This window comes from Rattus norvegicus, chromosome 1 (genome assembly GCF_036323735.1).
Source record: "Rattus norvegicus strain BN/NHsdMcwi chromosome 1, GRCr8, whole genome shotgun sequence".
NCBI lineage: Eukaryota > Metazoa > Chordata > Mammalia > Rodentia > Muridae > Rattus > Rattus norvegicus.
In genome coordinates, this window is record NC_086019.1 from 49,139,625 (window position 1) to 49,162,695 (window position 23,071).

The 23,071-nt window shown below is 43.6% G+C and overlaps 1 protein-coding gene across 4 annotated transcripts in view; it reads left to right on the plus strand.

Moving 5' to 3' along the window:
* Tulp4 (TUB like protein 4) overlaps nucleotides 1-23,071 on the plus strand; it is a 135,771-nt gene that overhangs the window by 57,133 nt on the left and 55,567 nt on the right. For all 4 annotated transcript variants that reach the window (XM_063270684.1, XM_008758737.4, NM_001109137.2 and 1 more), the window contains exon 3: nucleotides 16,557-16,685. In XM_063270684.1, coding sequence (XP_063126754.1) covers nucleotides 16,557-16,685 — 129 coding nt within the window. The remainder of the gene's footprint in view (nucleotides 1-16,556; nucleotides 16,686-23,071) is intronic.

Consider the following 23,071-nt stretch of genomic DNA (forward strand, 5'->3'; position numbering starts at 1 on the left):
CAAACCATAAGTACAGAAAGCACAAAGATTGCCTGCTTTCACTGTAGGTTTGTCCTGATCTTACTTCTGTTTGTTCTGATCACGAAGGAGCACTGTTGTGAGCTACATATGGGTCTATCCTTGAAATGTTTACAGAGAATGGATTCAAAGCCAGATCTTCAGTTTAAGCAGTAGTACCCTTTCTGGTTTGTTAAATTGTGTGGTGGTGACAAGATGTTAGTGGGATCAGAGTAGTTCTCACAGCAATTAATTTAGAAGTCTCCTCAGCTTTTGTTCATTTTCTCTGCTAGGAGTACAGTACCTCTGTTGTTCAAGACGTCCAGCCTTCACCACCCTTCGTTCAAGCCCTGCCCTGAGGCTGGGGCTCTTGCAGAGGCTGCAGTCCAGTGTGAGACGGCTGGTGATGGCCTAGGCTCAGGTGTTCTGTGTTCCTGGCTCGGTGAATGGCATCAGATGGCTCTTTCAGATCAGTGAGATAGAGAAACTTTGACCAGCCTGTCAAGCAGGGGGAACCTTGTTCATTTCCACTGGCCTTGAAAGAAAGAGAGTGTGAAGTTTGGAGTAGCTGTCATCCATATGCTAGCACCAGGAGCCAGAGAAGAGGCCAGAAGAGATTTGGAGCATGGACAACTGTGTCTGGTGCCTTTGGCTGGACCTGGCTCGAGCTCTAGCTGATGCTTGTCCTGCTCCTGGCCTCAGATGAACTCCTTGCTGTGGGCTAAATGCCCCTCTGGCTTCAATTTCTCATCATACCTTAGAAACGCAACTTGCATTTGATGCAGATGATACCATTTAAATTGTGGGGCTATTAGCTGCTGAGATGGGATCTGTACAGCCCAGGGTGTTGGTGCCTAAGAAGCAAATAGCACAGGGGACCATAGCTGCTTAGCTTGCAAAGCCATGCACGTTAAATAAAATCCCCTTTGCCATGTAACTGTTGAGAACTACTCAGGAAAGATTCCAGAACAGAGAGAAGCCTATCAAGAGCATTCTTTTGGAGTAGAAGCAATTTTCTCATTTTTTAAAGATACAATCTACTTTAAGCTGTGTGTGTCGGCACATACCTGTCATCCTAAGTGCCTGGTGGGCTGAGGCAAGAGAGTTGTTAGTTGAAGTCCAGCCTAGGCTATATACTAAGACATTATCTCAAAAAAAAAATACTAATAAGTAAACAAATCCACTTTGCTATCTTTAAGACAAAAAAGGAAGCTGTCCGAAAACTGGAACACAGCTTAGAAACAACGAAACCCTTAGCAGGTAGCAGGACAGGTAAAGATGGGCAGATTCTCGGAAGTCAGTGTGGTGTGCGAACAGGTTTGGCCTCTTAGGTCCTCTGAAGCAGAAAGGTTGGAGCAACAGCTGTCGTGCTGTAGAGATGGGAATGATTTAGAGCTCTCTGAAAATTATAAGCATTGAACTATGGGACCCACTGGGTTACATAACAGCAGAAAGGTCTTAACTACTCTCCTGACATCTTGACATATTTTCTAATGGTGCATTGCAGCATACTTCTTAAAGATTAGATTTAAATAAAAATCATTTTTGTTTTAAGAGTTTGAGTAGTATGAAGTAATCGGAAAGGACCTAGAGTACTTTAATGTTGTTGTAAAAATATAAAAATAAAAAAAGTATTGTCTTTTACCCCGCTAGGCCCAGCACTGTAGTATCCCAAGATATCTGCTAGGTATCTTGGCAGAAACACATCCCAGCTCCTCGGCGGCCCAGTGTCTCCTGCCGCCACACACTTTCCTACACTCAAACTGTCACATAAAAGAACACACAACACAGTAACCTTTGACCCAATTGGTAAGATATAACTGCCCGCTTAAACATACAAAGCCTGGTACCATCCATCCCTTGAGAACATTAATAACAACCTGTAAATACACAGAGCAGAATCTTAACGTCAGCCTCCATCATCCTGCCACGGCTTCTCCCTCTCTCCCCCTCCTGTCTCCTCCTTTCTAGTTTCCTCCTCTTCCTTCAAACTTCTCTCCCACCCATCCTTCCTTCTCCTCCAATGACAGGCTTCTTTCTATCCTGTACCTGCCCCTCACCTGTATTTTACAAATTCAATTGGGAGACGTTTCTGGTGAAGTCACCTGATTCCTGAGTAGGCAGCTGTCCTTGGGGCAGTGGAATTAGCATTGAAATACAGATAACTCCAGGGCAAACCACAACACTTTAAGATTAGAGAACCTGGCTAGAGAGATGGCCTTCCTTCCCAGTACCTACATGGTGACACACAGCATCAGTCCCAGGGAATCCAATGTTCTCTTCTGACCTACATAAGTACAAGGCACACACATGGTACAGAGACATACAAAATACCCATGCATGTGAAAATAAAAGTTAAAAAAAAGTAGAGAATTATTGTTCTTAGTAAAAATGAGCTCAGTGGTGACAAACAACATTCTGTCCATTCTAGATACTCTAAACTTTAAAAAATTTCCAAGGCATGTGGAGCTTATGGTCCGTTTGTAATAATGTCCCCCTTTCCTTTCATTAGTATTTCACGCTGTTCAAAAGTACTGTCTTTTTATTACCAGCAAGTAGACTTTGGAATACTTGCTTTTACTTTTGTAGCTTGGTTATCTCCATGTTATGAAAAAGCATACATTGTACCACTTAGGAAAAGTTGAAATAAATATATAAAGGATAAGGAAATCAGGCTGATAATTTGGAATTTTTTTTGCAGGATTGTGGAAATTGTGATAGCATTTTCTGTTTGGCATAATGTGATCATCTGGACCCAGTTTAGTTAGCAAGAACTTGAGAGCAAATAATGTGTAAGCAGGAGGTAGCAGAACTGTAAGCAAATGTTGAAGAAAATTCCTGGGTGAGATGGAAAGCAGGGTGCGGTGCCAGGGACCATCATCACAGATGCTGCAGCAGTGCTTGCTCTCCACTGAACTCCACTGTTTGCCGGCTGACGATGTGTTCCTGTGCTTTTGAGTGTCCGTACAACCCTCTGAAGCAGGCGCTTGCTGTATCAGGTGCTTACCTGTCTTGTTCCTAGCATGAAGTGAGAAGGTGAGGCTCTCCACTTCCTACCCTGCTTCCTTCCTGTGAGGTACTCCTTAGAGGAGCTGTAAGTAAGACACTAAGGAGACCACGAAAGGCATACAGGCTCCCTCACTTGGGCTTTAATACCCCAGGTAGCTCTGCACACGGACCAGGCTTTGAAAATGGTGTTTAGTCTATTTCATGGTTACAGGGTGTGTACACTCGACATAGGAATTTTGTCTTAATGGTGCTCATGCTTTTCAAAGAAGGCATTTGACTAAACTGGTAATGGAAAAAGTTGGTGTTGTGTAGCCTTTACTTGAGGAGTTGTCTTTTCTTTCCAGTCATGCAGACATTTCCTCAGGACCTACCATTGTACCATCTCTGAGGGTTTGTTGTTGATAGTTAAACAGGTGTTTTATCAAGGCCCTACTGTGTGCTAACAGTTGGAAACATGGCGTAGGCCTCCATTCCTCCCTTTCCTTCCCTTCCATCCCCCTCTCCCTCTCCCTCTCCCTCTCCCTCTCCTCCCCCTCCCCTCCCCTCCCCCTCCTTTCCTTTCCCTCACCTTCCTTTCTTTTTCAAATTACATTTAGTTTTTTGCATCTTTTGAGACTAGATTGACTCCGTAGAAGCAGGCAGACCTTGCTGGGCTTGCAGGGTGTGTGCACGAGAAATGTTTTGTTTTGTTTAAGAAGACACTTACTTCACTCTGAGGGGAGTCAGGTTTCCAGGTTGGCCTAACGCAGTCTTTGGGAACTGGGATCACACAGGCCATTGCTTTAATGGGACTGCCTGGACACAGTGCTGATGAGATGTCAATGCTGATTATTTCTAGGACTGAATCATTAATGTGATGGTTTCAAGTTTCAAGCTCATTCATCCTTAAAAAAGAAGAAATTATCATAGCAGTTATCTGCAGGAATTAATGATGATTTCATTTATAAAAATTCTCCATTACAATGAGAGAGCTACCTTTGAGTTTCTGTAAAGATAAGTTTACTTGGGAATGTTTAGGTAGAAGTGATGACGGATGTCAAGTGGACATGGGCGTGCGTCCGATGGAAGTTTGGAGAAGTCAGGGCTTGTTCTAGGTCTGTTCCATTGCTGTGCTGAACTTGTTTGACACAAAGCAGCTCAGAGAGAGGAAGAGTTGTTTCAGCTGACAGGTTGCAGTCCATCATTGATGGAAATCAGGATAGGAAGGCCAGCAGAAAGTATGGATACTGCTTAGGTAACTTTCTTATAGGATCACCGACCTGTCCAGGGAATGCTGCTGCCCACAGTGGACTGGGCTCCCACATCAGATAGCAATCAAGGCAGTTCACAGACATACCAATGGGTCAGCCTGATCTGGACAGGGCTTTAGTAGAGATTCTTTTCTGTAGGCTGTGTTGAGTTGACAGTTAAAACTACTAGGACAGGGCTCAAGATAGAGCTTTTCGGAATCATCCTCCTAGGGATGACAGGTATGCCCAGGACAATGATGTACTTTTAGAGAGAGGGACATAAGTCTCTATGAGTACAGGAAGGAGATGGACTGGCCTGGTGGCCTGGGCCAGAGAGACCAGGGAGGCTGCTGGAGTTACCTAGGGAAATGCAAGCTGGTGGCAAAGGTGACTAGGTGTTGGATATGTTGTGGCTATAGACTGGCAGTATTGATGAGTGCCTCACATTTGAGGTGTGGTAGAGAAGACTCAGAGCTTCCTGGCCTGATCAACTGGAAGAGTGGAGCTGCCTTCAGCTCAGTCAGATAATTGAGCCTTTTGCATTAGTACTGGACTCTGCAGGGGAGTGGTGGTTCCTTACTGTCACTCTTTGTGGTGAAGGTTGAGTACCAGAGTTGGTCTTCTCAGCAGAAGTTGCTACAAAGGGCTCAGCGGGGAGTTTTATATACAAAACCCTGCCTGAACCCTCCTGAAATAGGACCTTGAGAGTCCAAAGACACTCGAATGCTGACAAGCTTAGTCCCTAGCACTTGCTGTGGAACTTACATACAGGGTGCCATCGCCACTGCAGTAGTGAGGAGGCACACTGCCTAACGGTGTCTGTAAGTCTCAGAGCATGATGTTTCTTCATCTGCTTTGGATAAAAATACTTATTTTATGCATATAGGTTTTTGCCTACATGTACATTTGTGCATCACATGCCTACAGTGTCATGGGAAAACTGGAGAGGCTGTTAGATCCTCTGGAACCAGAGTTGCAAAGCAATTGTTAACTGCCACGTGGGTGCTGGGAGTAGAACCCAGGTCCTCTGTTCTTAACTGCTGAGCCAAGTCTAACCACAGGATATGGAGTGTCTCCCAGGCTTTGCCGTCTCTGGCTCAGGGCTCGGGGGTGGAGGGTGTTTGTTTTCTTAGCAACATTTTTATACTTTGTACTCTTTTGGATGATAACCCCAATCAGTTCCTGAGAATGTTCAAGGCTCCAAGTTGCTTCTAAGCTCTAAGCTCTAAGCTCTAAGCTTATAGTAAGAACTTGCTTCTAGTATCAAAGGCAGTCTAGGTTCTCTCCGGGTGGAAAGTCAGTGGGGTTGAAAGATAGTTACAATGTTTAGTTCAGCCTTCCTGAACTGTGATTTGACTTGCAAAGTCTGGAGGTGCTGTCTGACCTCCTTGTGGACACTGAGTATGGCTGTTTCAGAGGAGTCTTCTGCTGAGAAGACCAACTCTGGTACTCAACCTTCACCACAAAGAGTGACAGTAAGGAACCACCACTCCCACAGCACCCCTGCAGAGTCCAGTACTAACGCAAGGAGATGAGGTTCAGGTTATAGTAGTCATCTGTGTGGAACTGAACTCAAAATTCAGTAGACTAGATAAAGCCAGAGTTGTGCTCTAATGCCACAGTGTGGATAGGGTGAAGCCAGCAGGCATAGTGGGAAGAATGACATGCTAAAAATCTAAGATAGTCAGGAGAGCAAAGAATTAAAAGCACAGAGGAAAAGGACCAGTTCCACCTGGTCCCTGTGAATGAAGGTACTTTTTAGACATTTTTATTAGTGTAGGATATTGTTCCAGATAATAGGGTACCTGAAAGAACGTATTACTATCTAGCATTTTAATAAAGAGAGACCTAAGGGAGAAAATGTCTTCCAGCTAGCAGAAGGGTTTGAAGGTAAAAATGACAAACCTCCTGTGTCCCATACTTTTGAAATCTTATTGGCAGTACTTAATTTTATTTTCCATTACATGTTAAATTGGCTGAGATTTGAATTTACTCTGAGTCCTTGCCATAAGCTCAGCAGACAGGATTGGCCGCCTCTCACTAGCACCTAGGCTACATGTAGTTCCTTTACTTGGGCATTAATTCCTAGGATAAGAGTTAGGGCAGTGTTACATTAAACAAATGCATCTTCGTCCTTAAGTCCTCTCTGTGGTTAGCATCTATGCGTCACGTGGATTGCTTAGGTCTATCAAACAACTGTCAAGCAAAAGAAAATGCCAGCGGAAACCTGACGTGTCACTGATGCACTGAAGGGCAGGGCAGTGCTGTAAGAGCATTGGTATCTAAGTGGAGGTGACCAATAGAGCACTTTCCTTTGACAAGAACCCAAGCTCTTCACTAGGCTCTAGGATGGAGAAATCCGTTGTTTTTGTATGGAGAGCAACAGACAAACAGGAGCTGAGGGGTCACATTGCCCAGGCCGTGTAGAAGGCCCAGCACGATCTTTTGATTCACTTAGACATTTATCTCTGATTTGTGGTAACTTGGGAGAAATGATTACAGGCAGGAAAATAAGGTAAAAACGCTTCCGTGGCAGTGAGTAGGGTTTCTGTTTGTTGTTGGTGTGTTGTTTTCACACAGCTCCATAATTTTATCTGAAAAGTTAGTGCTTGGGGGTTAGAAGGCATGTGAAACACCTTCTTTGTGGTGTGACCTAAACATAGCATATAGCATGAAGGCACCTGCAATATAGCATTGCCTTCCAGCAGTCATCCCAGAACAGGATGACTGTAGGCTTAGCAAAGGCTTCTAGCCTTTAGAACAGGGTTTGCGATCCCTTTGGTAACTTAGTGGAAAATTATTCATTTTCAAAGATTCAATAATTTAAAAATGTGAGTAATCAGGGGCTGGAGAGATGGCTCAGTGGTCAGGAGTGCTTGCTGCCCTTGTAGTGAACCCAGGTTTGGTTCCCAGCATTTATATGGCTGCTCACAATCCAGTTCTGAGAATCCCGTGCCCTCTGGGATCCATGAGCATCAAAGCATGGGGCATATAAATTCATTCCAGTCTATGGGCATAAATAAAAATAGCAAGTCTTTTTTAAAAACTTACATTAAATGCTTTCTAATGAAATCTTAATTAGAACAAGTTGACCGCTACTCTGTTTGTTCGGATTTGGCCCTCTCATTGTTAGTACATGTAACTCATTTACAACTTGCACACCTATCTCCCTTGAGAGTAGGAAGCTCCATCCAGACGGGGGTGTGTGTGTGTGTGTGTGTGTGTGTGTGTGTGTGTGTGTTAATTTTTCTGGTATCTGGCCTAAAAGAGAAGCAGGAGCATGGAGTGGAGGTGGAACATCACTGTGACTTGATGCTTAGGTACACCATCATCACCTATATTCATTCCTTAGACAATTCCAGAGGATCCATTGGTCTTTGGTGTGAAACCTAAATGGTCTGACTGGATGCCTGTTGTGTGATCAGGAAGGCCTTGTAGAATTGTGTTCGTTTAGCTTTGAGGTCTCAAGAGTCCTTGTGCTTGCCGATATCAGTGGGCCTCTAGAAGGGCTGGCAGGACTCAGGCCATGAGGATTTATTCTCAGTCTGAGTTGTGAGTGTAGCTATCCTGTGGTCTTTCCTCTCCACTGACCATTTGCTAGGCAGTACAGAGGGTGGCAAAGCAGAAGGCGTCGGGTGACCTCTCTCTTGCTGGTTTTACTTTGGTGAAATTACCTTAAATTTATGAGCCAGGTTCTCGGCTCTGAAATGATAGTAATAGATTGTTCTCCCACAGAGGTATATAGTAAGAATAAAATTTGATACTTTATATACTGTGATGGTAGGGAAGCCACTTAGGAAACCTGGATAAATGCCACTTCCCAGATCATTACTAATAATTCATTACTAAACCACAAGACTTATGGATCATTAACTCTGGCGTTTATGAGTCTTTACAGCAAAGGGGGATTAATTAATTAGGAAAATATCTTTTTCACATAAATGAATGAAAATGCATAATAAACCTATTAATCTTGGAAAGTCAGGATGAAATGATACTGTGTTCAGAATGCAGTAAGAACTTGGGTTCAGAGGTCAGCGTCATAGCCAGTTTGGTTACAGTGGGTCATAAGAAGCAGTTTGTTGAGTTAGAGGCTCAGCCCAGCCAATTTTCCCAGTCCCACAGGCAGTAAGATTCAGAACTTGACCTCAAGCCCCATCTTGTGACTTCAGACCTGGCATGTTGTTCTCATTGTGCAGTCTCCACTGCTCAGAATGGAGCCGTGTGTTGGTACATCCTCCAGCAGGCGTTTCTCTACTCTGTAAGTTATACTAGTTGCCTGCTGTCATCTGACCATGATCGTACCTGTTTATGGAACTATTGTGAGGATTACAATGAACGATCAAAATGAAAGTGGTTCAGAAACTGCGCGTCTTTTTCCGTTAAAATTATCTTTTAAGTGCAGTTTTGAATTGTTTGGTAGTTCTCTAGTTTCAAGGTCATGGATGACAGGAAGGAAATGAAACTTAGAAAAGGTAGCAGAAATGTGCTGTAGGTGTCCTACAGAAAACTCACTGATACTGGGATGAAGATGCCAGAGCCCACATGGGTGGAATAGTGCTCGGAGCTGGACCTGAGAGGTCTGGGTTGCAGAAGAACGCTAACAGTGATTGAGTGTGAAGACAGAGGATGTGTGTTGGTGTTCTGCCATCAGCTCCCTGGATCCATGATCTACTTGCCTCAGCCTCCCTCCAGTGTCTGGGAGGATGGTTGCTCAATGCTATTCGCAGAGAAGAATTTAATTCTCAGCATATGGACTTCAAGCCTATTAAAGGTTCATTTATAAAGATACCCCCCCTTCAGTATACTGATATTAGTCGAATCTTTTTTTTCGGGGATTTGGATTTGTTGTCGGGATCAGCCACGTCTAACTTGGCTGAGGTGGCATTCAGTACAGCCCCGAGTACACCCGAGCAGTGTCTGTTCTGCAGCACTGACCTGAACAGAGCTGTTTGTGAAGATTTCTAGGATAACACATTCTTGGGCTTGGGGGCCTGAGAGGGTCCAGAAATCATCAGGTAAATGTCAGAAGTATATTCAATGCTAAGTAATGACAAAGCAAATGAACTACGTGAAACACTTCCCAGAGGTGGGCTTAGGAACTCTGAGAGTAGTGTTGGGTTATAACCCAGTCCCTGCCACAGGCCTCCCAGTTAACAGTTGGTTGGCCAAAATCAACACTCTGTTGTTTTCTTGTAGAAAATACAAACTCTGGATATAAGTTGTATGTATTCCATTTAGTGGTGACTAAAATATTTATAAACCCATATAACTACCCATTGTCTTTATACCTTTGTCCCTCTTGTCATTTTAATGGAACAAATATAAGACTTGAGGACTTCTGGTAATAGCGTATTAAAGAAGCTGTCTTGAGACCAGCTCAGCACACATGCTGTCTGCTACTACCTGCTGCAAACCAGCAGTCAGGGTTCCTGGAGCGGGGCCCTCCAGTGAACTTGGACCAGAGATGGCAGCTCACAAACTGGGATTTGTGTCTATACAGGTCTGAGTGTGTTTTGTATTTCTAAGGTTTATTTTTTTCCATTTTATTTCTTACCTCAAAACTTTTCTTTGACACATAATACTTACACAATATTGCTTAGTGGGGATGTTCTATGGTTTGATGTTTTTCCATGTTTCTTAGTTCTCCTGGGTCTGATTTGAAAAAAGCATAGGGAGATAGGGAGAAGCAGGAGACTTCTAAGGACTATGAACTCTTGTTTTGGATCACCAGATTTCACATATGGCGCCATCACTAAGTTGAGTCTTCAAACAAATTATGAAGTCTTTGTATTCCTTAATTTTCGTATCACTAAAAGCAAAGCAAATTGTGATTCTTATTATTGGAGAACTCCCTACAGTTAAATGAGAAAAACGTATTTAGTGCTGTTAGTTGAGAATCAAGCAAAGTATTGGCACCCAGTGCATGGTAGCTTACTATTGTTACAATAATTTCTGTCACATAGCAACCAGCACCTAGGCCACTTTCTGTTTGCCCTACTCTCTGATGACCTCATTATCCCATGAGTGATTTTGATTTAATCAGAGTCACTCTTGATTTAAGCAGTCAGTCATATGGTGAATTTACATAGAACATACATACATTTACATAGAACATGCTCGGTACAGAGCTGTACATGTTCTTTGGGCCAGAGTTCCATTTGAATAACCCGAGTGCATCCTGTGATGAGCAACTTGGGTTTTTATTTCAAGTGCAGTATTAATTTAAAAAGGCAGAGTGGAGGAAAGGATACACACAGAATTCATGAATGTGAAATCAGTCTTCCAAAAACACAGAAAAACATAATGTAGCTGTTTGTGATTTCTATGTAATTCTATAAGGATGCCGTTTCACTTTGTCCTGGCACACCATCTCTCAGCTCACTCTTCACCCTGTGCCCCATCCCCTTCCCCCGCCACTGGTATTCTTCCATTGCCAGTAGCTCCCTTTCTGCTTTCATGGCACATGGATTCAGTTACCGTAACCCCTGCCTCTTAAAACCCTTTCCCCGTATGGCCGCGGGCCTAGTTTCATGACCTGTACTCACACTCAAGCCCACACACATAAAAAAAGTTAAAAGGGGGCTGGGGATTTAGCTCAGTGGTAGAGCGCTTACCTAGGAAGCGCAAGGCCCTGGGTTCGGTCCCCAGCTCCAAAAAAAGAACCAAAAAAAAAGTTAAAAGCTGGTATTCACATATGAGAGAGGACATGCAGTATTTGTCCTTTTTCTGTGTAGAAGTTTCTCCAGTATAATGATTTGAGATTCATTTCTCTCTAGCTTTTTAGATTTCCTCTTCTTTGCAACTGAATGAGGCTTGAGTGTGTGTCATGTTTTCATGGCATTCCATCTGCTTACAGACATCTAGACTGATTCCGTTTCCTCACTGTTGTGAACAGAGCACAGTGAACACGGGAGCACGAGGATCTGCGGTCGGGTTGCAATACTTTGTTATATTCTCAGGTCCAGTAGCACAGCCGGCTCACACGTTAGTGGTGGCGCTGGTTTCTGTGCAGCCGTCACACTGCTTCCCGCAGGTGCTGTATCAGTTTCTGTTCCCACCAGCAATGAGTGTTCTTTCCCCATGTCTTCTCCAGCACTTGCTGCCATTGAAGATTCAGTCACGGGGTTTTGTTTGCATCTTTATTGTGCTCTCATGCACGGCCTGGTTGGAATGTGGAGTTCAGAGGACAGCTTGTAGAAGTCAGTTCTTCTATATCCGTATCAGGGATCAAGCTTGAGTCAGTAGGTTTTGCAGCAAGTTCTTTACCAGCTGAGGCTCTTGCTGGCCAATGGTTTTAGGCTTTAAAAATATATGTGCAGTCTATATACTAAGCCTCCGTTTGAAGTGTAGCTGCCAAGACTTTCTCCATTCTGAGGTGGTCACTCTGCTGACATTTTTTGTTGATCATGCAGAAGCCTTTTACTTTCATGGATTCTCATTTGTCAGTTTTTGGGTTACTTCCTGTGTTGTTGGAGTCCTAGTCAGAAAGTTCTTGCCTGTGCCTGTATCTTGAAATGTTTTCTCTAGCAGTTTCAACATTTCAGGTTTTACATTCTGTCTGGTGCATTCGAATTAATTCTTGTACAGGGTAAGAGATGAATCTACCTTATTCTTCTGCAGCTGGAAATCAAGTTTAGCCAGTACCATTTGTGGAATAGACTAATTTTTTTCCCCAGTGTATGCCTTCAACATCTTTGTCAAATATTAGGTGGCTGTAACTGTTGGGGTTTATTTCAGGGTCTTTCTGTTTCATTGGGCTCATTTCTGTACTGGCCCCACACTGTCTTTGTCACTGTAGCTCTATAGTATAATTTGTGGTCAGGTTATGTGATACCTTTGAGATCGTTCTTTCTGATTAGAACTTTGGCTATTGATGGAGTTTGTGTTGCTGTATAGATGTTAGTTTTTTAAGTTCTATGAAAAATGTTATTGGAATTTTGATGGGAATTGCATTGAATGTGCTGATTTCTTTTGTTAATATAGCCATTTCCATGATATTAGTTATTTTGTCTTGTGTAGTTCAACTTGCTAAATTATAATAAACTTAATAATATATATAACTTAATAAATTATAGAATTAGATGAATTGGGTGATGATCACCACAGGATTGTTATAGAGGCTGTTTTGTTTTTTAATTTTTGTGCAAATTTTGTTCTCTTTAGATTGAAGGAATATTCCTGAACATTGGTGATGTGGTTGCTCACTGGAGTCCTTTCCTGTGTGTGCGTCCCCACCATTAGAGGGCGCTGCTTTGGAAGCAGCGCTCCAGCACTAATTGGCCTTCCCTAGAAGTACTTCTGGTCTAGAGGTAGTGGAGCAGCACGCTCGAGCCTCAGCTTAGACCCCAGATGTGCTTCCAGAGGGCCTGTCCTGTGCTTGTATTCTGACTTGAATAGCTTTCAATAAATATTTGTTGGCTGCCGTGCTGTAAGATGATAGGCTGCATCTTACATGAGACAGCCATAGGTTTTTCTTTTTGAATACCCTAAGGCATGAATTAAAACTGAGCTCCCTCGTTTTTTTTCTAACAGATGAATGCAGCCTTCAGCTCACACCCTAGCTGGGGGAAACCTTGGTACACAGACTAAATTAATCCTGTTCCCTTCAGCAGGGCAGGAAAGCCTAGGTGGATGCACAGCACCTAAGTGCAGGTCTGGGCAGCTGACCCTGCCGGGTAGTTCTCAGCACTCTGCTATGTCCTGACATTGCCGAGGAGGCTGGCGGGCTTAGAGACCAGGAAATGAGCTACTGCAGATAAGGCGGGCAGCTGTGCATTGCAGACAGGGGAGGGCATGAGAAGGAACCAGCCAGGCAAACATTAGCATTCTACTTCATTTTTAAACTGGGAAGCAATAGAAAGACTTCTGCTTCCAATTCTGAATTATCCACCTATTCAGTTGTGCCAATTAGAACTTGGGGTGAAGAAGCATGCTAGGACCACATTTCCAATTACTGCTACATCTCAATTCAGAATTCCAGAAGGATGAAACTAAGTCAGAACTGTTTACCCAACAGTAGCAACTGTGTTATCTTAAAATAAAAAAAAAAATCTTGGGGCTGGAGAGATGGTTCAGCAGTTAAGAGCACTGACTACTCTTCCAGACGTCCTGAGTTCAATTCCCAGCAACCACATGGTGGCTCACAACGATCTGATTCCCTGTTTGCGTGTGTGCGTGCGTGCGTGCGTGCGTGCGTGCGTGCGTGCGTGTGTGTGAATAAACAGTTTTAAAAAGATAACTCTTATTTTAACATTAGCTAATTTATGCATGCTTGCCTCTGCTCTATTGTTTGTGTCGTTCTATGACGAAGAGGTGTTCTCTTGATGGTAACTAGATGTGTTACACATGGCAGTGGTCACTAGTGGTAAAAAAACATGCATTTTATAGACAGCCTTACAGTGGATGAATGCTCACTCTGCTCACCTAGGGAAATAATTTAAAAACTGAGCATTTGTGAATATGGTGTTCCTGTTTATCACATTCTGTTCCTTGATAGCCATTCTGAAATGGTTGTGGGCTCCTGCGAGTAAAGCTGTCAACTAGAGACTAACTTATAACCTATATATTTGTGTATTGCTGTGCTCAGGCCAGATCACTCTCAGATCTGATTAACTGTTATGAAATTCTGAATTTTGTGCATTCAGATGTCACTTAAATTGTTGATTTTTTTTTAAATCAATGAAAAAAACGAACTAGATTTACAAGAGTGAATCTTACTTTGTTGCTTTCATCCATTCCTGTGACGGTCCCCTCCTTTAAGTATTGTGTAGAGCACTGTTTCATATCTGTTTGATAAACCAACTCTTTGGGGCTAAAGATGCCTTAATTTCTTTCTTTGGCATCTAATAGAGATTGGTTCATCTTAAACATACAGCTGTATTTATTGTTAAAATGCCTTTGGGGGTTGAAATAATTTTTAATACTTTTAAAGTTCAAAGATATAATTTAATAATGACTAAAACTTCCAATGACATATTATTTTAGAATGTGCTAAAAATAGCTGGTCATTTTGAAGATGTTCTCAGCAGCACAGATCCTGCATATTATAGTCATAGCACATTATGACAGCGCAAACATGCAGAGCTGGCCACAGCAAGTCTCAGCACAGGACGTGGCTGGGTGGGGTTACGTGGTTAATGTCTGCATCCTTGGAAGTTCACTGTAGTGTGGTAAAACATCAACTGGGTTAGCTTAAAGGTTGCCAGGGTTCAAAAGATGACAGCGTGACAGTTTCCTCTGTTCTTGTTAGTGAGGGAAAGATGCTGTAATGCTCTTTTCCTCTTAAAAATTTCTGAAGTAACTAAACTATGCTCAACTCAAGGCAGAGTAAGTCAGACTATTCTTTGGGGCCTCCTATTTTTTTGTGCCCTGAAAACACATATAAGACCTCCAGGGGGCTGGAGAGATGGCCCAGTGGGTAAGAGCACTGACTGCTCTTCCAGAGGTCCTGAGTTCAATTCTCAGCAAGCACATGGTGGCTCACAACCATCTATAATGAGATCTGATGCCCTCTTCTGCTGTGTCTGAACCAGTGTACTTATATATAATAAATAAATACATCTCTAAAAACCTCCAGATCGGGTATACCTGCTGCATAGTTTTGAGAAGTTGCTCTGTTGCTCTCTCAGGAAGAAGCATTACAGCTGGACAGGGAAAAGGTCTGGCATTGAGGAGGTTCATTAGCCGTTGGGTTGACTTGTACTGCAGAACCTAGGCTAGAACTTGAGAACCATTTACAGCTGCGCTACCTACCTTGTGAGTTTGTCAGACACAATGCTGAGAAGGAAGAAGTGCTCATGTCTTGATTAACTGGAGTGATCTTGCTGATGAGTGACACTCCTCTACAGACGAGCAACACCTCTGACATCCGTCTGTGGGTAATCTAGGTTCCAAGCTTCACCTTGAGCACAGGGAGGGTGGTGGCAGTGATCCATAGCTCCCACTGCGTATTAGGCCCAGAGCATTAGTGTATCACTGACGCTGAGTTCATCCAGGCACCAGGGAACGGCAGGTGAGACGTCTTAGGGGTAGTTACTGTGGTGAACCTTGAGATACTAGTTTGATGCCTCAGATTCTTGAGACTAGGCACTCACTGCTGCATGGGGTTCCTGACACTTCTAATAAGGGCTCCACAGACTCACAGACCACCTGACAGACCTCTCTTTTTTAAAAAATTTATTTCTGTATGTTTATGAGGAGGAAGGCACACATGTGGAAGTCAGAGTAGATTTGTGCAGTTGGTTCTCTATGTCCTTTACTCAGGTTGCAGGGATCAAACTTCGGTTGCCAGGCTTGAAATAAGTACCTTTACCCACTGACCCATCCTGCTATCCCCAGACTTTCTACCTTTTTAGATCAAAAAGTTATTTATAATTGAGAAAGATAAAAGTAGTTTCTCAAGATTTAGAAAAAAATTAAGGTTTTTCTAATTAAAAAATTAGTAGTGTATATTAATTTTATAAAAGGAGTTAAGTTCCCATACTTATAAAATTAGAACCAAGGCAAACCATTATAAAAGAAAGTGTTTAATTTGGGGCTTGCTTATGGCTTCAATGACTTAGTCCATTGTCCTGATCATGGTGAGGACATGGAACCAGTGCTGTACCTGATTTGTAGGCAGGGCGGGCGGGGGGGGTGACACTGGACCTGGCATGGGCCTTTAAAGCCTCAAATCCCACCTCCAGTGACATCCTCTAACAAGGCCATACTGCTTCAAAAGGCCACACCTCCCTGTCCTTCTAATCTTTTCAAATAGTGCCATGCCCTGGTGACAAAGCATCAGCTGCGTGAGCCTGCGGGGCTTGTTTTCTCCCAACGACCTCAGGAAGCTTATACCTTCATATTCTCTCTCAGATAAGTCAAAAGCAACTTGCATCTTTCAACTGTGTTTTTTGACATTTGCTCTGTTTAGATGCTGAACTCTTCAGAAATAAGATAGTTCAGAAAAGACAGAAAATTAAGACATCTTTTTTCCCGCTGTACTAAACAAATCCACATTTCAAAAGTGGGATATTTGTGAAAGCCCTTTCTCTACAGCACAGGACCAACAACGGAGAGATGGTTGCCTGTGAGAGGCAGGTGCTTGGTTCAGGTGGGGACTCTGTCTTCGCATCAGTGTACATAGTTCTTCGTTTGCCCAGCGGTCTGCTGTCTTCTAGTAGATGCCAAGTGTGTCAGGATTCACGTGGGCTTGACCTGGTCCCCACTGACCCCACAGTCTCTCCCATCCTTGTCCTGTTTAGCTCTGGGGTCTGAATACGTTATAGAAATGAAGTTGACCAGTTTTCTTGTTGTGGTTAACATCTGCTTGTTTCTTAGGTTGTGCTGGTGAGGTGGAATGAACCGTACCAGAAACTGGCCACGTGTGATGCAGATGGAGGCATCTTTGTGTGGATCCAGTATGAAGGCAGGTGGTCTGTGGAACTGGTCAATGACCGTGGCGCTCAGGTGAGTGAATGGCAGATCTCTTCCAGTGAAACACTGCTGCTTAGAGGCCAGTGTGCTGAGTCCCAGAGCAAATGGAGCAGCCTTCGGCTGCACTGAAACTTTTTTGTATGTACGCAGTAAAGGAGCAGTAAGTTAGATCTTTCTCTAAAGAACGCTTTCCTGAGAAGGGTAATATGTAGGTATGGCCTTCTTGGAGGAATCGTGTCATGAGGGGTGGGCTTTGAGGTTTCAGAAGCTCACCTAATTTTACCCTAATTTGTAGGCAAAGAGAGAGACACTGGGCTTGGCATGGGCTTTTGAACCCTCAAGGTCCCCACCTCCACCCAGTGACAAACTTCCTCTAAGGCTACACTTCCTCCTGACCCTTTCAAATGCCATCTCTCCCTGATGACTAAGCATTGAAATATATGCATCTGGAACCATTTTTATTCAAGCCACCATAGCATATGTCCATCTCTTCTGTCCTGTCTTTCTTAGTCATGATTTAAAGTGCTTGACATGCTGATTCTGAAGGCACAGCTCATCCCAACAGTAGGGCTTTCCAGGTTAAAGAAAAAAAAGAAAAAAAAGAGTCCAATGGGGACTGTAGAGATGGCTCAGTGGTTAAAAGTGCTTGCTTGTCCTGCAGAAGATTTGAGTTTGGTAACTCCAGTTCTAGGAGATCCAATACCCTTATCTGGTCTCTGTGAGCACTGGCCATCACACATACTTGCAGGCAAAACACTAACGTGTTAAAAACAGAATCCTCTACTTTAGCTAGATGGGTAATTACAGCACCCAAGAGACTTGATAAGAAACTTTAAAGGGATCTATCACACAGAAGTTAGAAAGAGTTGCTACCTCCACACCTGACACTTAACTCTGGGGATGCCATATGACCACTGTTTTGACACCGAGGCTCTATTCTGCGGGCTCTGAGGCAGTAGCTCAGTGAGAGCACGGGGCACATTGAAGTGACAGTTGCTAAGTGTAAGCAGTGTTTTAGATACTTTTCATTTATGCTTTGATTTAATTCTCAGTGACCCCGAGACAGGGTCATTACTGTCACCTTATTATAGATGAGAAAACAGTTACTCAAGGCTACCTTGAATTTAGAAGTCAAGGGCTGAGTTCTGACCTATGCTGTCTTTCTGCATCACTCATGCCCATCCTTGGCCTTGCAAAGCAACATGATCTTGCAGATTGCTGCAATTGTAGTTTTCCTTCAAAAAGGCCAATTAGTGTTACAGGGCAGGTGCATTCCCTCTTTCCTTACTCTGAGGCATGATGGCAACAGATGAGGCTTTATCTGGGTCAGGGGAACACATTATGCTTAACCTACTAAATGAGTACACTCTCACACGAAAAAAAGTTCTGCTTTTACAAAGGCAGTGCTGACAGTGAGACCTTTGGCCTAATCAGTACTGACCATAATGTCCTAATGCCTTGGAACTTTATGTCACCTAGGCGGTCTCTAGCTTTCAAACGTGAAAAGCTCATAACGTGAGGACTAGGTGAGAACAAAGCAGATGACGACCCAGTCAACTAGAAATGTAGTTAGGACAATAGTTAAAATCGTGCAAGAACCTTCCTCGACAGCTCTATGTGAACAAGAACTGCCTCTGACTAGTGTCCTCAAACACAAAAGAAGAGGATTGCGGGACAGCACAGCCTCACACTGGAGGGTAAGAGCTGGAAGGCAAGCCAGATCAGTTCAAGGTCCAGTTCTGTAGCAGGAAGTCCTTGGTGTGTTTCCCTAAGATAAAGACACCATATGTCTAAAAGGAGGTGAGGTTGACAATGGGCATCCAAACTAACTGAGAACAGACAAGAGCAGTGAAACTCTCCACTTGGTGAGTGACGCCAAGAGACCGTCATAAAGAGACCAGCACAGGAATGAGCACAGAAGCACCTCCAAAGGCCCGAATTGAGCATGGGGCTAGTGCTGCAGGGCCTACCTCTGTGCCCTCATGTTCCTTGCCATAGTGACCTCAATTAATGCCCCCTTGATGGGCATGGCCTGGGTTGTAATGACTAAGACATGCACCAGTATGTGCTTTTATCTTGTGTGCTTTTCTCTTATGCGTCACAGGAACTGTATTCTAAGAACTTGCTGCTCTTGGCTAATGGAAGAAAAACCCAGGTCAGGATGTTCAGTAAGTTACCCAAGGAAGTGTTAGATTGAGAACTCAAACCCCATCCCCTCTAAGACATTCTGCCATGCTGTCTCCAGACAAAAGAAAAAGAGGACCCAGACCACAAGCACAGCACAAAACCAACCCCAACTAACCTGTTTCTCTTTGGCAAAAATCCATGTGTTGATATTATATCCCCAGCTGCCCAGCCTTTATTATTGTTTGAAAGGCTCACCCTACCAGCCAAGCCGCAGGATGGGCTGCACAGCACTAGCCTTTCTCTGCAAGGATGCACGCAGCCAGTCCCTATCTGTGTAATTGAGGCGCCTGTCACTTCAGTCCATGTCTCTTCTTTCCTTTTTTTCTGAAAAGAGTTGAGAATGGACACTCACGTCAGAAACAGGAAAGGTAGAGGGATGTGAATCCTGGGGACAGGCGAGCTGATGTGTACCACAGAACTTCTGGTAGCACTCCGAGTTCACAGGGCCTGTGCCTGCAGTTGCTGTTGCAGTAATTACAATAGCTTGTGACACAGGTGCAGTTTTTCTGTTCTTTGGCTGTTCAGAACTGATTCTTCAAATCTTAGAACCTATTGAGCAGTTGCTATTATTAAATACTGATATTTGGGGGAGTCTTGTTTGCTTTTGATAATGTCGACATTAAATCTGATTTTAGTTTTAAAAAAAAAGTCCACACACAGATTGTGCTGATTAGCAATCGAGGCAGGGTCTACCAAGTACACCTGGAAAGTCAGGCAGAAGAGCAACCCTGCAGCTTGGAGAAGCTTGAAGCCAGCTCAGAGACATGCGTTACTGTTTCAGATGGGGCAACAAACGATCCTTGCTTAGAGCATGCAGTTTGTTGTCACAAAGTAATGAAGCATTTACAAAAGCTAAGTAGTGTCCTAGCAGGTTCTTTTCCAGGAACCGATCACGAGGCCATTATGTGAAAGTGGGTGTAGGACAGTGGGTGCATTCATTCACAGTGTGAGTCACTGAAGATGGCTGTGCCAGGCACATCGTCTGAAGGGTGATGAAAACCGCTTCAGGCAGTGGTGTGGCCAAAGTGCCGCTCAGCTTCAGGTCATCCGAGACTCTCTAGTGAAGGGAGGCTGTCATCCCTGCAGGTCTAAAACGGCCCGCAAAGACAGCTGCCTGCTGCTCCTTCCCAGCCTTTAGTGCTGCTTTTTCATTTTTTTGTTTCTTCAGTGTGGGAAGAGGGAGACAGACAGGCACATGTGCAAGCAAGCACACATACACACGCACACACAGTAGTAGTAGTGGTGGTGGTGGTGGTGGTGGTGGTGGTGGTGGTGGTGGTGGTGGTGGTGAGTTGCTGAGAATTGACTTGTTGAGGGACACTCTTAGCCCTTGGTTCTTTCAGACAGGGCCACCCTAAGTATGGATAGCTTCTGCTGACCTGAACTCATGATCTTCCTGTTTCTGCTTAGCAGATAGCAAGCATTCTTACTGCCTTGTGCTAAAGTAGGGAACTCAGCCAATTCATTTGAACACCCTATATTACCTTTTTTGTGAGGTTGCCAGTAGCTTTTGTTTGTTTGGGTGTGGGGATAATACCCGCAAGGCACAGGAAGCAGAAGCAAAAGCAAACAGGAGTGTATCAAGTTAGAAAGCTTTATATGACAAAGGAAATGACAGTCTTTTGAATGAGAGGTGTTTGCAAACTATACATCTGACAAGAGATATTTAGAATACACCAGCAAACAAGCAAACAAAACTCAAGATGATCCAATTAAAAACTGGACAATAGACCTAAATAAATTTCTCAGAAGAAAGCATACAGTAGACATCAGGTGTATGAAGAATGTTCAAAATTAGTAATCATGGAAATGCACATCACAGTGAGAGGCCATCTCCTGAGGAGGAATCCACTGTCAAAGAGACGAGTTAGTGCTAGTGAGAGCATGCATACCGTACTGTCAAAGACGACTTGACAACATGGCACACATTAGAGTCACCTGAAAGGAAGAAACCTCAATTGAGAGACGCCTCCATAAGATCCAGCTGTAGGGCATTTTTTAATTGCTGAACAGTAGGAGAGGGTCAAGCTCATTGTGTGTGGTGCCATCCTTGGGCTGGTGGCCTTGGGTTTTATAAGATAGCAACTCAGATAGCAGTTTTGTTTTGTTTTGTTTTGTTTTGTTTTTTGGTTCTTTTTTCGGAGCTGGGGACCGAACCCAGGGCCTTGCGCTTCCTAGGCAAGCACTCTGCCACTGAGCCAAATCCCCAGCCCGATAGCAGTTTTTATAACCAAGTACTCCAACACTGTGTTGCCGTGATATGGTGCACACCGAAGGACAGTATAGAGACTAGAAGGGTCAGGTTTATAATGATTGTTTCTGCAGCAGAGGTAAGAACACTTCAGTTTGTAACATAAGGCGGCCTTGGGTGTGAGTGCAGATGCTTCAGGCAGCATGCGTTGGTAGCTCATGGCATGACTGTGGCTGTGCACAGTCCAAACACATATATTACATGTGCAGAGCCAAGGCTGCAGGGAAGTCCTGCCATGCGGCATAGGCAGGCACTGGCAGGAACACCAGGGGCCTGGTATGTGTCTGACTTTGGATTAATTTTTGGTCACTGCATACTCAGAAACCTTGTATTCCTGCCAGAAAGTTATAATGTGTTATTTATTGCTACCCCAACACATACATGATGACTAAAAGAGAACTTTCAGTCTTTTCAGTACTAAGGGGTAATATACTGTTAAATGGACAGACACGGGGAAGGAAGGGTTAGAGACAGACATACAGAAGGAAGGGTTGCTGTTATCTCTGAGAAGCTTCTTTTCATTGGCTGTGTGATTTACCTTTCTAAGATCCTATCCTCTTCTTCCTCCTCTTCCTCCTCTTCTTCCCCCTCCTCTTCCTCCTCCTCCTCCTCCACCTCCTCCTCTTCTTCCTGTTCCTCCTCCTTTTCCCTCCTTCTCCTTTTGATAACTGTTTCATGATACATAGTGATGATTTTGGGGGAAAATGTTACATTTGCTTCCCAATAGTATGCTGTCTATGGAAACTTCATGTTCTTAAGAGAAACTGGATCGTGGAACTGGATAGACATAGGTGAAGCCAAAGTTCTGAGTTTTCTACAGAAACATGGTTCGCTGGAGTCTTGTAACAACAGTTGAGGGCCTGTCCCACCAGTCAGTGCCATTGTTACTGTAGACACTTCCTGGCCAGTATCTGCCTCAGCTGTGCTGAAAACAGAGCTGAGAGTGCTTATTCTTTGCTATCTTGTTTATTTTCTTGTTTCTTGAAATGTGATACATATTTAGCAAAGTCACAACATTTTAAAAGAATGTTTCCAAGTATATGAAACAAACAGTAAAGATTATGATTAGTGATTTTATGTCTGAGAGAGAAAAGTTAAAAAGAAACACAGTAGTACAAACTAAAAAGTAAATTGAGGTAGTAGAGACAGAACCAAATATAGCAGAGAACAATAAATATTAATGGGCTAAATTCAATTAAGAGATGATTGGACAGATTCTGTATTTAACATTTTGGACAGGGGCTCAGAGATGATGTAGTTAGTAAAGTGCTTCACATGAACAACAAGGACCTGGGTTTTATCTTTGGCATAAAATTTACTAAATCCCAGTGATCGGGGCATGGTGGTTTGCTCTTACAATGTCAGCACTTTCAGAAGCCAAACCAAGAGGGTTGGGACGAGTTCAGAGGCAACAGGCTGGTCTACATATGCCAGCATAGCTTACTCTGTAAGCACTGTCTCACACAGACTCCCCAAATCCCTGCATATCTGAAAAAGTAAGTATATGTTAAATAGCTTCTAGGCTATGAATGCATTATTGAACACCCATCAAGTCCTGTATCTGCAGATAGTGGTGGCACACACACAGATTTAATCCCAGCACAGTGGAGGCAGAGTGTCTACACTCTGTCTACAGAGTGAGTTCTAGGGTAGCCAAGACTACACAGAGAAACCCTGTTTCAGAAAAAAGAAAGGAAAGAAGGAGAGGGGGAGGTAGGAGAGAGAAGGAAGGAAAGAGGGGGGCTGGAGTGATGGCTCTATGGTCACCAGATTCAGAGGACCTTTGTTTAGTCCCCAGTGTCCATCTACAACAGGCGGCTCACAACTGTCTGTGATTCCAGACCCAGGGGCTGGTGCTTTCTTCCGGCTTTTATACACACATCCTCAGGTGGACACACATGTACACATAACTGATAGAAATCCTATGTCTGCAGATTGTGACGGCCTGGGTAAATGGTTTAAAGTGGTAAGATGAAAGAAA